This window comes from Helobdella robusta (genome assembly GCF_000326865.2).
Source record: "Helobdella robusta unplaced genomic scaffold HELROscaffold_49, whole genome shotgun sequence".
Lineage (NCBI taxonomy): Eukaryota > Metazoa > Annelida > Clitellata > Rhynchobdellida > Glossiphoniidae > Helobdella > Helobdella robusta.
The window spans coordinates 171,046-186,061 of NW_008705246.1; the positions used below are offsets into that span (position 1 = coordinate 171,046).

The window sequence follows — 15,016 nt, forward strand, 5'->3', positions numbered from 1 at the left end:
ACTATTTTTTTGTATATGTGTTTTCTGGTATTCTGTATACATACATATATATATATATATAAACATATATATATATATATATATATATATATATATACGGGTTGTCTTCTATTATATTTTAAATATATCTTTATTTTATCTTAAGTGTATCTAATATCAAAAATAAGCATAAAAAATATAATGTGTTGGTGGTCATTAGACATACCCATGGATATAAATATTATCACCTCACTAACTCACCAACTAACTCACCATCAAACATATTAATATATATATATATAATATATAATACGGTTAGGATTTGTCTGTTGAATGTCAGGTCGATCAACAATAAGGTTGATGATGTCTATGGAATGATTTATGATGGACTCGACATACCAGTTCTGTGTGAAACATGGCACGGGATCAAAGGTAATATTTCCGTTAGATATTAGCTATGCCACCTGGTTTTTCATTGTAGATTTTGTCAGACCACATGACCCTGGTCACGGGGGTTTGGTAATTTATTTTTGATGTGATTTTAAGTATAAAAAAATAAATCTACCTTTGTTTTCCAAGTTTGAAGCGCTGGCCATCAGATTGAAGATTGGAATTGATAAGTTCTGTTTAATTGCTCTCTACAGACCTGGCTCGGAACAGACGACTTCATTATTCTTTGAAGAGATGATTTTTATGTTAGAGTTTATTACAATGTCGGAGGCACATGTCGTACTTATGGGTGGTTTTAACATTCACGCTGAAAAGAGGGATAGTCCTTTCACTCTACGACTACATGAGTTGGTCCAGTTGGTCAATCGTGTTAATCAACAAACGCATGTGTCGTGAGGTACGTTAGACCTAGTAATTATTTCACATGATTTTCCAATTCTTGATACTAAGATTGACCCATGTTCGGTATACTTAGATGACAGTTACGTAGGTGTGAGAGTGGCGTTGAATCAAGTTCGACCAAAATTGGTGAAAGCATGTATCAGACCATGGAAAGATCTGAACGAAAAATGTTTTGTTGAAGCACTAGCAAACTTTCCTGTGGCAAACAATAGTCAATCTGATGATGTGGATTATGAATTTGCTGTGTTTAGTGGTGAAATTGAACAAATTTCTGACAAAGTGCCTATGCGGGTGATTTATCGTAGGCAGACAAATGCTGCACCTTGGTTTGATGGTGAGTGTAGACGTGCAAAGCGATTCTGTAGGAAGATGGAAAGAATTTGTCCGGAAAGTGGGCGGAAAAAAAGATGGGCACTCTCATTGTTGGCTAAAAACAGACTTTTTTCTGACAAGCGTACGCATTATTGGAACAATATCGTAAGTAGTAACAAAAATAAAAGAAATCTTTGGGATGTTGCCAATAAAATGTTAGGTAAAATTTCGGCAAACGATTCATTTAATGATGACAATGCTTTAAACGCTGATCAGATATTACAATTTTTTGAAAATAAAATTGCTAGGAAACAACAAATGCACATTCTGAATTTCCGCTTCAAGTAGTCTCGATGCTGGATAAATGTACGGTTACTGAAACTCAGTTGAGGGAAACGGTACTTAAATCACCAACGAAAACGTGCAGTTTGGACACAATCCCCACGCATATCTTGAAAAGATACTTGGACTCATTTGTCTCTTTTCTGACGAGTTTTCTAAACCTTTGTTTACGCGTTGGTAAATTTCCTTCTAACTGTAAGCACGCGATAATTCAACCGATTTTAAAAAAAGCTAACTCAGATGCAAATGAGGTGAGTAATTACAGACCAATATCAAACCTTTCTTTTGTTTCAAAGGTTTTGGAGCGTGTTGTTCTTGATTTCTTGTTGAATTATCTAACGACGATCAATTTAATGCCACTCAACCAATCGGCCTACAAATGCTACCATTCAACTGAAACTGCATTGCTTCATGTATTGTCAAACATGTTTGCAGGCATGGATGATCGGAAGATATCATTACTCTCCTTTTTCGACATGTCTTCCGCTTTTGACTGTGTCAAAAGCGGAAGACATGTCGAAAACATGTCATAACTAGCCTCTGGTAAAACTGCAGAATAATTTTGGAGTTGCAGAAATGGTACTCGCCTGGTTTGAATTGTATATAACGGGTAGAACTCAGCAAGTTTTGTTTAGAAAAGTCTTATCGGCTGTCAAAGGGGTAACAGCGGGTGTTCCTCAGGGACTAGTGCTAGGACCAGTTTTGTTTTTACTCTTTACATCGGATATAATTAAAATAATAATGTCGCATGGATTTGTTGGTCATGCGTATGCAGATGACATACAGATAGTTGCTACAGATCATCCAGAGACATTTCAGCCCGTGATTGATAAACTTGTTGGTTGTTTGATAGAGATTGAACGCTGGATGTTGAGCAATTCCTTGGGGTTGAACCGGGGTAAAACTCAGATGCTTTCTGTCGGTACATGGTAGCAGTTGTCAAGACTTAATATAAACTCGGTTGAAGTTGGTGACGTTGAAGTATCATTTGCTTCTACAACTTTGAATTTGAGGGTATGGTTGGATAGCAGGCTCTCAATGAAAAATCAAATAAAGTCCCTATCAGTTGCAAGTATGATGCATTTCAGAAAATTGTACAAGATTCGACACTATTTGAACAGATCTGCCATGGAAACATTGGTACATGCTTTTATTACATCCAGAGTAGATTATTGTGACAGTTTACACTTTAAAATACCTGACAAGTCAATAGCTGTACTTCAGTCTATTCAAAATCGAGCTGCAAAACTTGCCACAAAAAATCTGAAGTTTGATCACATGACTCCAATCTTGAATAACCTACACTGGCTAAAAATTGAAGAAAGAATAATTTTCAAAACTGCTGTCTTAACGTTTCGGTCATTACATGGTTTAGCACCACAGTATTTGGCAGACATGTTCATCAGGAAAACATATGTGTTGGGTTCGCAGTTGAGATCAAATGACATGAACCTCCTGGTTGTGCCGACAACGAATTTACAGACCGGATCACGCAATATTGCTGTTGCTGGACCGGTGGTTTGGAACAGTCTACCGGCGTTTCTAAGAAGATCAGATCTATCATTGTTTTTATTTAAAAAGGAGCTGAAGACTCATTTATTTTTGCAGAATTAACAATTTCTTTGTCTTCGTTTGATTAATGTTTTGTTTGTTCATTTATTTTATGGAGCGCTTTTGAGATCTTTTTTTTAATTAGCGCTGCACAAATTGACTTGTAATAATATATATATATATATATATATATATATATATATATATATACGGCTGTCTTCTATTATATTTTAAATGTATCTTTATTTTATCTTAAATGTATCTAATATCAAAAATAAGCAAAAAAAAATATAATGTGTTGGTGGTCATTAGACATACCCATGAATATAATTATTATCACCTCACTAACCCACCAATTAACTCACCATCAAACATATTAATTCCCATTAAAACTTTATCACTCACAGATCTAGCTTTTATTTATCGATCACCTCACTAACTCACTATGTCATCATCTAGTCTATTAATAAGTCATCAAACATAATATTAATAATACTCATTAAAACTCTTTCACTCACAGGTCTAGTCTTTATCCATCGATCACCTCACTAACTCACTAAGTCATCATCTAGTCTATCAATTTGCCGTTACTTCATTTTATATTTCATTGTCAATTACTTTTCTTTTATTTTTCTTATTATTATTATTTATTTTATTCTAACATATTTTATTTTTCATGTTTTAACATTTTTCTTCCTCACTTTTGTATTTATTTACTCACTTAATTTTTTTATTTTGTGCTACTGCCTTGCATGTTGTTACAGTTTCTGCGTCTGTCAGATCCTGATTTTTAAAGAATAATAAAAAAAAATTATATGTATCTATGGTTGTAAATATTTTTGTAAACGTAGGCTGTAAATATTATATATATCTATGGACATTTGTATTATATATATATCAACGGACACACCTAAGGAAGTGAAGCCGGCGAGTCATTTTTTCCGCCTTAAAATATTTTTAAGAGAAATTCTTAGGCTCGCTTCGTCGAAGTTGTGAGGTGAGCAGTTTTAATTAAATAAGCGTATTTATTAATTATTTTTATTCATTTATAGTAATAAGTAATGTTTTTTTTTATTTATTAGTCTTTATTATTGCAGCTCTAACATACGCAGAACCACTTACAATGTTGCATATATAGATTATGTTCTTCATATCTTCAACCAATGATATGAAGCAGCCATCTTTCGCCACAAAGGCTGTTTATTCTTTTCACACGACGTACACATGTATTTTATGTGCACGCGCAAGCACCGCATCATATACGCTGAGTATATGATAGCCATTGAGATGTTTGACTCAGCGCGCATTTGAACCACTGAGCCTCCTCGCCGGCCAACATGCGACAACTTACGTCGTCTACCCATTTACCAGCCTCGAAAGGATGGACGGCTGGGTTGACCGGGAGTCGGCTACCCGGATGAACCTGTAGAAACTGCAAAAATGTAATTAATAAATGATTATTTTTTTAGTTAGTGTTTTGATTGTCGCACATTTTTTATAAGATGGTTCTGTTATAATTATATATGAAATTAATTATATTTTGTAAGAAATTACTAAAATCTTATTAATTTTTAACTAAAAAAGCGTTGAAATGTGCCAATGAACCTTGGACATTTGGGAATGATTTGGTTTATAAAATCAAAACTTTTTTTTATAATTTTATACAAATTAACTAAGTAACATTTTCTTCATTATTAACGGCTACATTTTTTAAAGTGTACAAGCCCACCGAAAATGCCTTATGCTAACCAGCCCACAGTTTCAGTTACTGAGTTGACAGATGAAAATATCAAATTTGTATTGGAGAATACAGATTTAAGGTTGGTGAACAGTTCACCACGCATCATACACATTGCATATGATAGGCGGGGATCTCTTTGTATTCAAACCCAGTCATCGCAATAGCAAGACCAGGTGCCTTTAAACATTGAGCTATCACACCATATTATATAGTACATGCATCTCTGTTCACAAATATTTAAAGTAGTTAAAATTAATTTGTAATTGTTAATTGTTAATACATACGTTTTTGTTCATATGTATATATTAGAATATTTGGTAAATTGATCTAATATTTGACTTGATGAACACCATTGAGCAAACATGGGTGTAGTATATTTATAGTTTATATTTGTGACTTTATATAGTTGCACTAAAGAAATTTTACTGTTATAAAAAGCTTTGACATGTTTAAATTTATGATTCATTTGCTAATCTGTGTTGTAATTTTATCGTAATTTTATAATTTTAAACATTCTTTCAGTGTTGCCAACTCAATTAGAAGAGTATGCATTGCGGAAACTCCAACACTGGGTTTGTATACAATTTTTTCAAAACCTATTTTAACCACATTTTATTACTTCATTTTTCAGAACCAGAATATTTTTTTTTATTTATCGTCAATTGTTACTTATAATTATTTTCACGTAACTCCATTGTCTCTCACCAAACAATGTATTAACCTTGTTTGTTGCTATTGAAATGTTTATTGAGCTCATTAAATGACTCAATTGTTTATTCAATGTGTTTTAAATATAAAATTGCTCAATATTTTTAATTTTAACTTTATTGTTCCAAGCAATCGATTGGATCCAAATTGAATCAAATTCAACTGTACTGTGTGATGAATTCATAGCACAGCGAATAGGATTGATACCGCTGACATCCGACGACGTTGTCGATAAGATGCAGTACCCGAGGGTTTGCCAATTTTTTTACATTTGTCAATCTGCACAGATCGAAATTTTAAAAATCGAAAAGATGTTATAAATGTTTTGCTAAAGTATGAAACAAAAAAGCTTGATCAGCAGCACATGCTTTGTTAAATATTGCCTGTCACATTTTCATGATGCTAAAAAGAATGCAACAATTTTTTAGGATTGCAGTTGTGAAGAATTTTGTCCCGAATGTGCAGTTGAATTTTCTCTCGATGTCAGGTGCACAGACGATCAAACAAAACACGTTCACACAGGTCATTTGATCAGCAGCAATCCAAAAGTTGTCCCGGTATGTTGATGCAGTCTTCTAATTTTAGATTATATTATTACATTTTCCATTCTGAAATATATTGTATTTATTTACTAATTTTTTGTCTTATTTTATTTTATTTATTTGTTTTTTAGGCAACTTCCAGACACAGAGATGAAGACGGAGACTATGGCGACAATGAAGGTATATTATGAATGAATGTCAACGTTTATGAATAAATTATTATGTTTTGAACAGTTCTTCATATTTTCATCTCTTTTTCATCACAGAAATACTTATAGTCAAGTTGAGAAAAGGACAAGAATTAAAGTTGCGTGCAGTTGCAATCAAAGGTTTTGCAAAGGAGCATGCTAAATGGAATCCAACTGCTGGAGTGGCGTTTGAATATGATCCTGACAATGAGTTCAAGCATACTGTCTACCCTAAACCTGAAGAATGGTTTGTATCATTCAACTGATGTTTTTATATTGGAAAAATTAATGCAACTCTTATTTTTGTAATTATAATACTAATAATAATAATTATTATTATTATTGTAACACTTATTTTTGTAATAAAATTATTAATATCATAATTTTAAATCTTATTTTTTTAGGCCAAAAAGCGAATTTTCAGAACTTCCAGAAAACGTCCGTAAGTAAAAAATTGAATGAAATTTTAACTTTAAAATCATTGTTAAAAACTTGAAAGTTAATTTTCTTAATACAACTTTGAATGTCCAATGCCTTTTCTGACTTTTTTACTACTTTGATACTCTTCCATTAGCTCCACATTTATCTTATTCAAGCCATTACCACTATCTTCAGTCACCACAATATTTTTTGTTTTAATCTAATTTTGTTGAAAAATAATAATATTTTTAATTTATGTTAATTTTAGATGAAGCTCCATTCAACTATCAGTCAAAACCACACAAATTCTACATGAACATTGAATCCTGTGGCTCCCTAAAACCTGAAAACATTCTCATGACGTCGTTAAGCGTTTTAAAGAAAAAATTGAGTGATTTACAAATTCAGTTGAGTCAAGAAATCCAAGGAGACGCTCTTGCAATATGAATGTTTTTTTTCAGCACGGATTGATTTATTTACAGTTTAATTGTCGAATTTATTAATGATAAAATTTTAATTTTGTAAAAATAAAAATTTTTTGTAGAATGTAGTTAAATTGATAAGATTAGATATACAGTTCTTCACTTTCTTTTCTTCGTGATGCTCGGCGTGTTGGCTTCATCAGCTGTTCTTTTCTTTTACGTTTCGTCCTTCTGCAGTGGTTGGTTATGTAATGCGTCTATCAATCAATATAATAATAAGTTATCTGTATGTTATTATTATGAATTTTTAAAAGCGCGAGGTTTTTTAAAAGTTGTTGATGGCGCGGTGTCGTAACGATGTCTCGAGAAAGATAGGTGTTGCGTTGAGATATAATCTAATCTAATCTAATGCGAAGCCAGGTCGGCGCAAGCGAGTACCAACGACTTTTTCATTTCATAGATTTCCTTGGTTTGTATTAATCCGGTGCAAGATTTTTTACCCAATATAAACGTTAACGAATTTTTAGCCGATGCAAGTTGTTAAAAATGATGGTTATATATAATATATCCTATCAAAAGACGCTTATGAATATATATATATATATATATATATATATACAATACAATTTATACAATATTCTATAAATTCTACCGAATGTTTGGCGTTAATATGTTTGAAGTTCGTTTTTTCAATTTTTCTCACTAAAGTTTTTAGTGAACGTTTAGTTTATTAAAATTCAAAATAAACTTATTATCCGTGCTATCAAATCTTATTTGGACTCAACACACTCAATCACTATTAGCCACGAAATCCTCGACAGTAACACCAAAGTAATATACCAGAACAGCAACTACACGCATTTTAAAATTGTAGAAGCAGTCATAATTGACATCAATAAACCAAAAATACAACAAAAAATGACAATCTCACTTTCAACCCGGCACTTAACCAACAACGAAAACAAAGAAGTAATAAAAACTAGCATTGTAAATAGTGACAAAGAAGAATATGATGCTATCGATGAAGAAAAGGAGACCAAAGAAGATTAATAAAGAAAATAATAGAGATTAATAAAGAAAACTGACAACTAATTTCCATCTAAGTTCACTTTGACAAAGTCAATCTCCATCTAAATTCATTTTGACAAAGTCAATATATCCCTATATAAACAACAGAAGCACTGATGATTCATTCGGATTCGAAATATGGCCTTATTTGCAGCATAAATTTGGAAAATAAGTTTATTTTGAATTTTAATAAACTAAACGTTCACCAAAAAACTTTAGTGAGAAAAATTGAAAAAACGAACTACAAACATATTAACGCCAAACATTCGGTAGAATTTATAGAATATTGTATTTTTCTAACGGTTGATCGTAAATCATTTTCAAGTTTCTTTAGTTCAAAACCAACATTTTTGTTTATTTTATGCATGATAGAACAGAAAAGCTTTTTTCGGTGTTCCTATAGGGTACTATCTATGTTATTAGTTGTGCTCAAATATTTTTATACTGTGCCTATTTATTGGTTCCTTGTTTGTTTAAAGTGAATACTTAATTTTACATTCTTCACCATCGTAAAATATAACACTTTTATGTGTTTTCATTATCGATAAATATAACATTTTTACGTGTTTTCATTATCGATAATTTTTCTGGTTCTAAATATATTAGTAGAAAGAATTCCAATTGTCCCTTGTTGAATATTTATTATCCGATGTATTTGTTCTATGATCATTGATTCGGCTAGTTGTAAATTATAACGGTTGTTATTGTAATGTAAGATGTCAACATTGTGTTCCAAGATTTGTTCAGTAACTTTAGTTTTGTGTTTCTCTTTTATATGATTCTTTATACCGCCAGTTTGTACGTGCATCGTGAGTCTTCTCGATAACTTGGTCGTCGTCATACCAATATGTTCAGAATTATGGTGCCCACACTCACCAGTATTACATTTGAACAAATATATTAGATGGCTGTAATAATAAGTTGTTGATTTGATTAATGATTTGATTAATTAATATACCAATTGGTGAAGTAATTTGTTTATAATTTCATTTCGATATATAGGCCTACATATGCAATACAACAGTTTGTTTTAAATTGTGAAAAGAGCCATCTCTTTTTTAATATAATATACTAACTGCATTTTTTATTCAAAGTTTACAAGATAAAATTTTTTATTAAAAAATGAATGACTTTGTAATGTCGAATTTTGATAGTGATTAATAATTCAGAAAATAGAACTTATGATGGGTCGTATTCTCCGATTTCAGTTAATCTGTTAGGAAAGAGAATTCTAGAAAGAAATAAAAATTTATTAAAAATAAATTAATAAATATAGCTTCCATATAAATATATATTAAATTAATTAAAATAAATCTCAATTTATAAAATGTATGATCGTGGAACGTAAAAAAAACATCACTCCAGAAAAAAATGCTATCGTGATCAAATTCGCAAATTATAATATAGGCCTAACACAAATTAAGTTCAGAAAAAACTTGATTCGAAAATTTTTAAATGTCAATAATTTTCGTTAAATTAACAAAAAAATTTACATATCTTTTTAATACAATTTTTACTTACCACAAAGTCCATCAGTGCATGTTTCAGTACATGTTTCGCAGGCTGGCCCAACTGTATACGGACTTTCGCCAGGATAATTTCCACTAAATTTTTTATATTTATTGGAATGTATTTTAAATGAATATTAAATAAAAAAACGAAACTATATTTATTCTGCTTATTGAAGATAATATTTCTTCTATTTTCACCTAAAAAAAAAAATGCCATTAGTTTAATGGACTTGAAGCTGCGTGCTGCTCAATTGCGTGACAAACATGGAGCTCTACTTTTATTGTCTACTTTTCCAGAGCAAATCTTTCTTAAAACCCAATCAAAACCATGGATATATATATATATATATATATATATATATATATATATGTGTGTGTGTGTGTGTGTGTGTGTGTGTGTGTGTGTGTGTGTGTGTATTTATCAAAAATCCAGAAGCGGATTTACAAGTGTTGAGTTGGCCCAGGAGCAACAAAGAAAAATTAGGGGATGGAAATTTCTTCTCAAATTCTCCAACCTAGTTCTGCCACTGTCAACATTTACAAAATAAAAAGTGAAATAAAATTTATTCTAACGGTGATCCATAATTGCAGGCACAAATAAACCTGACGGGTAGAGAAATTTGCTCGTCTGACAAACAGCATGTGCACAACCAACTTCTGCTGTGCTCGTCCACACGACCTTCAAAATATAAATTCCATATATCAAACGTAATATTAATTTCTCTATAAATTTATTTAAAAAAATTATTTTCTTTTTTCAAACAAGCGGCGCTGAAAAAGCTTCAGATAGTTTTTTTATAAATCGGCTCAATTTTAAATTAAACTTGTCGTTCAAAATAACTCGCAAAATTCACACGGTAACACACGCATTGATTATGTATGGATTATGTGAAATTTTGCAAATAAGAACTGAAACAAAGGATAAAATATGAAATTTGCATTTGGCTGGTCATCATTCAGCGCGCAGTGACAAAATCTCAAAAGTTGGAACTTTGGTTGGCCGTTGTTATTATTCATAATTTTAATTTTAGTAATAATGAAATTTCAACCTGAGTGTAATGTCCGCACTTAAAGCCAACGGCGCATGTATTAGTGGCAAAACTGTATTTCGGTTTTTTATTGAACCATTCCATAACGATATGTGTGTTGTTGAGTTTTAATGACGTGCCGGCATAAAAGTTTTGACCAGTGGCGGATCTAAAAAACTTTGACGGGGGGGCCAATTTTTTTTTCAAATATGGACAGGGGGCCAAGATTTGTGGTAGCGTGGCCAAAATCAGGCTGGCGACCTTTTTTGATATAAAATGGTGTTTTTTTTATGCAAAAGCTGAGTTCTTTTAATAAATATACTGCTTACAACTGGGTGATGGTTTCTCCGTCCATACCCCAAGATCCGTCACTGAATGTATATGTATAATACATATACACTCAGCGGCGGATCTTGAACATTCAGTACTGTATTTTAAAAGCGCTCTGAAATTCCCCTGATTGTTATCAAATTTGAGATCTAATGCATCGTCATCTCGGTGTCCACGCAAAGCAAAAAGCAAAACTTCCACAAAGTTTAATAGTTTCAATAACAGTGTTAAGCAATTTTCTATTTTGCTCTATTTTTGTGGAAAGAGCGGAGTTTGATAACTCTAAAACATTAGCTTTATTTTTAATCAAACTCAGAAAATTTTCTGATTTTTCTGTAGCCTCTCTGTGAAAAGATATCGCTTGATAACAGCGACATTGATCTAAAGCTGATTTATAACGATTTAAAGGTGATTAACAAATACTCCGACTGAGCCACATGATGGATGTCGATTTGCATAAAGTACACAAAACCTACAGAATGCTCCTTTTTTCAAATCAGAATAAGACAGCCAGGATAATAGGGAATTAAAAAAACCGTTTTCTTTTACCTTCCAGCACAAATGGAAATTTATAATTTTCATTAGGTTTCCAAAGATTTTTCAAAAGATCATATCTTAAATCATTCGAAATGCTTGGGATTTCTGCAGATGCATATTGTCCAATATCTAAAGGTATTGTTTCCTATGAAAAACTCTGACATGAATTACCAGTTTTGTCGGAAACATCAATCATGTCATTGTTTAAATTTAATAAAAGGCCTTCTTCCAAGACATCAGATTCTATAATTGTAAAAAAAGGTTGAGATTAAATTTTTTAATTTTCCTACCAGACCTGAATAGTTAAATACTACAAAATTAATTCAAGTCTAGTCGGTTAATGACTGGTACGCATTAACCCTAACCCCAAAAAAATGTTTTTATTATTCAGCTTATTGCTAATTTTTTTGGTTGAAAATACAAAATTATTTTATATGCAATTATTGAAATATCAAGGTATTACCATTAACGGCCTTAACTGTATTGAGATCACCGCACTGCTTCTGTTTGTTTGCCGGAGTCGGTTGAAAAAAGTTTAAAATACTACTTTTTTTAAAAGACATTTTTTTTAATTTTAAAACGAATTCAAATGAAACTGATTTTATAAAACACAAAAAAATAATATAAGACGCGCCAAATCGTAAATGAAATAAAATGTGAACTGTGAACAAAACATAAAGTTATGAAAACTCTAAATAAGTAAAGACTATAATATTTTTTAATTTACTTTTTTTGATATTAGTTTTCAATTAAAATTTTTTTCTATTATTTAACGCTGTCTTGAATTAAACTGATGATAACGGGGGGCCATGGCCCCCCCGGCCCTCTTTACATCCGCCACTGGTTTTGACCGATATCAAAGTAAGGACGAATGACGTTGGGAAGAACTATGTTGTCGTGTTTGAATACGCAATTATTCACCAATAAATTTGCCATCTAAGCCAATTCTTAATAATGTGACCAGGAACGAATTTACGACAAAGCGGACTACAGCCTCTACCCTCTGGAGCACCAAAAAATGGGTCTTCACCATATTTATAGAATATAACATAATATATTCTATATATATATATATATATATATATATATTTCAAAAATTCAACACTACTTTCAACATTGTTCAACTTTTTTACATTTCTTTTTAATTTATTAATGTCAGAAAAATTAGATATTTTATTGTTTTAAAAATTTTATTAAATAAATTTGCAGATAGCTATTTCGAGTTATAGATAACTCATCTTCAGTGCATTATATATAATGTATGTAAGATATTATAAAAAGTAATTATTAATTTATATAAATTATATAAAACAAAAAACGAATAAAACAAATTTAATAACATTAAACAATATAAAACGCGATTTTCAAAATTTTTTTAAAGGCAAAATTGTTTATATTATGGTTGTTAAGGTAAATATCAACGCTCAGTCGAGAAGAAGCGCGAATTAATTTATTTAATTAACTACATATTATTATATTATTTTTAAAATATTTAAAAATGATAATGCAATTACCAACAACGTTCCAAACAACAATAAACAGGAAGTTAATGGCAACCCCTCCACCACGTCTAATAACTTTGATAATAACAGCATCACAAGCCTCACCACAAACAGTAATAACAATAACAACAACAACAATAATAACAACAGCAAAAACAACAGCCGTATCATTGGAAACCAAATCAACAACAAAATGAATGACAAAAATAAGATAATATTTTATTACAAAAATACTTTTTCAATGGCGTATAAAGAAGATGAAAGAATTTTAAAAGGAATAATACGCAGAAACGTAGTAACGTCAAATCCAATTAATAAAGTTGTTCTTCGAATTTACTACTAAAATTTAAAAACATCCCAACTAATCATGAAAAATAATTGCCTTCCTGCAACTACTCAACTACAACAAAGTCATCTAATATATGAATATAAATGCTCCGTCGGTGAATGTTCGCACCGCAACAATGCTTCATATATTGAAATGACAACTACCACATTGTCAAGACGTTTGACCATGCATCTACAAGATGGAGCAATTAAACAACATTATCAACAACAGCATAACATCACTTTAACACGACAAATGTTAAATAACACGCAAATAGTTTATTGCAATAACAACATCACAAACCTGAAAATAGCTGAATCAATTTTCATACAAAACAAAAAACCCTCCATGAACATTCAAGTATAGTCAAACAACATTCTACCTTCAAATAGACTACTAAATAAAAACAACAATCATTATAATTATAGCAACAACAATTACGACAACAGCAGTAATTATAACAATGTTATCACCAACAACATTGATGATGTAAACAACAATCATACTAATTATAACAATGTTATCACCAACAACATTGATGATGTAAACAACAATCATACTAATAGTGACAACCTTAACAACAACATCAACAACACCAACAACAACATCAACAACAACATCAACAATAACAACAGCAGTGCCAACACTGTAGATACCAACGCTACAACCCACAGCGCAAATATCAATTGCAATTGGAACATCATCAATAGTGACAACCTTAACAACAACATCAACAACACCAACAACACCAACAACAACATCAACAACACCAACAACAACATCAACAATAACAACAACAGTGCCAACACTGTTGATACCAACGCTACAACCCACAGCGCAAATATCAATTGCAATTGGAACATCATCAATAGTGACAACCTTAACAACAACATCAACAACACCAACAACAACATCAACAACAACAACAGCATCAACAATAATAACAACAACAGTGCCAACACTGTAGATACCAACGCCACAACCCACAGCGCAAATATCACTTGCAAATGGAACATCATCACAAGAAGCAAGAAGAACCACAGCGATGATAATAATAATAATAATAATAACGTTAACAATAATAATACTAATAACGTTTTTAAATATTGTAAAAATAATATTAATAATATGTAGTTAACTAAATAAATTAATTCGCGCTTCTTCTCGGCTGAGCGTTGATATTTACCTTAACAACCATAATATAAACAATCTTGCCGTTAAAAATTTTGAAAATCGCGTTTTATATTGTTTAATGTTGTTGAATTTATTTTATTCGTTTTCTGTTTAAAATAATTTATATAAATTAATAATTACTTCTTATAATATCTTACATACATTACATATAATGCACTGAAGATGAGTTATCTATAACTCGAAATAGCTATCTGCAAATTTATTTAATAAAATTTTTAAAACAATAAAATATCTAATTTTTCTGTCATTAATAAATTAAAAAGAAATATAAAAAAGTTGAACAATGTTGGAAGAAGTGTTGAATTTTTGAAATGTTGCGTTAACGACAGTTTGTTACCAAAATATATATTATATATATATATATATATATATATATATATATATATATATATATATATATATATATATATATATATATATATATATATATATATATATATATATATCTATATATATATACG

The 15,016-nt window shown here is 30.8% G+C and overlaps 3 protein-coding genes across 3 annotated transcripts; all 3 read left to right on the forward strand.

Moving 5' to 3' along the window:
• Window positions 1-363: 363 nt before the first annotated feature.
• HELRODRAFT_178617 (hypothetical protein) lies at window positions 364-1,491 on the forward strand (the record flags this gene model as incomplete). Its single annotated transcript, XM_009026724.1, has 4 exons — window positions 364-498; window positions 559-789; window positions 880-1,122; window positions 1,420-1,491. The coding sequence occupies 4 exons, from the start codon at window positions 364-366 to the stop codon at window positions 1,489-1,491; spliced, it is 681 nt and encodes a 226-aa protein (XP_009024972.1).
• Window positions 1,492-4,770: 3,279 nt separating this feature from the next.
• HELRODRAFT_85938 (hypothetical protein) lies at window positions 4,771-7,082 on the forward strand (the record flags this gene model as incomplete). The annotated part of the gene is made up of 8 exons (XM_009026676.1): window positions 4,771-4,856; window positions 5,300-5,349; window positions 5,615-5,736; window positions 5,914-6,042; window positions 6,159-6,207; window positions 6,294-6,462; window positions 6,620-6,657; window positions 6,904-7,082. The coding sequence occupies 8 exons, from the start codon at window positions 4,771-4,773 to the stop codon at window positions 7,080-7,082; spliced, it is 822 nt and encodes a 273-aa protein (XP_009024924.1).
• Window positions 7,083-12,340: 5,258 nt separating this feature from the next.
• HELRODRAFT_178619 (hypothetical protein) lies at window positions 12,341-14,495 on the forward strand (the record flags this gene model as incomplete). Its single annotated transcript, XM_009026725.1, has 4 exons — window positions 12,341-12,392; window positions 12,913-12,941; window positions 13,074-13,099; window positions 13,811-14,495. 4 exons carry the CDS (start codon window positions 12,341-12,343, stop codon window positions 14,493-14,495), a joined length of 792 nt encoding a protein of 263 aa, XP_009024973.1.
• Window positions 14,496-15,016: the final 521 nt, after the last annotated feature.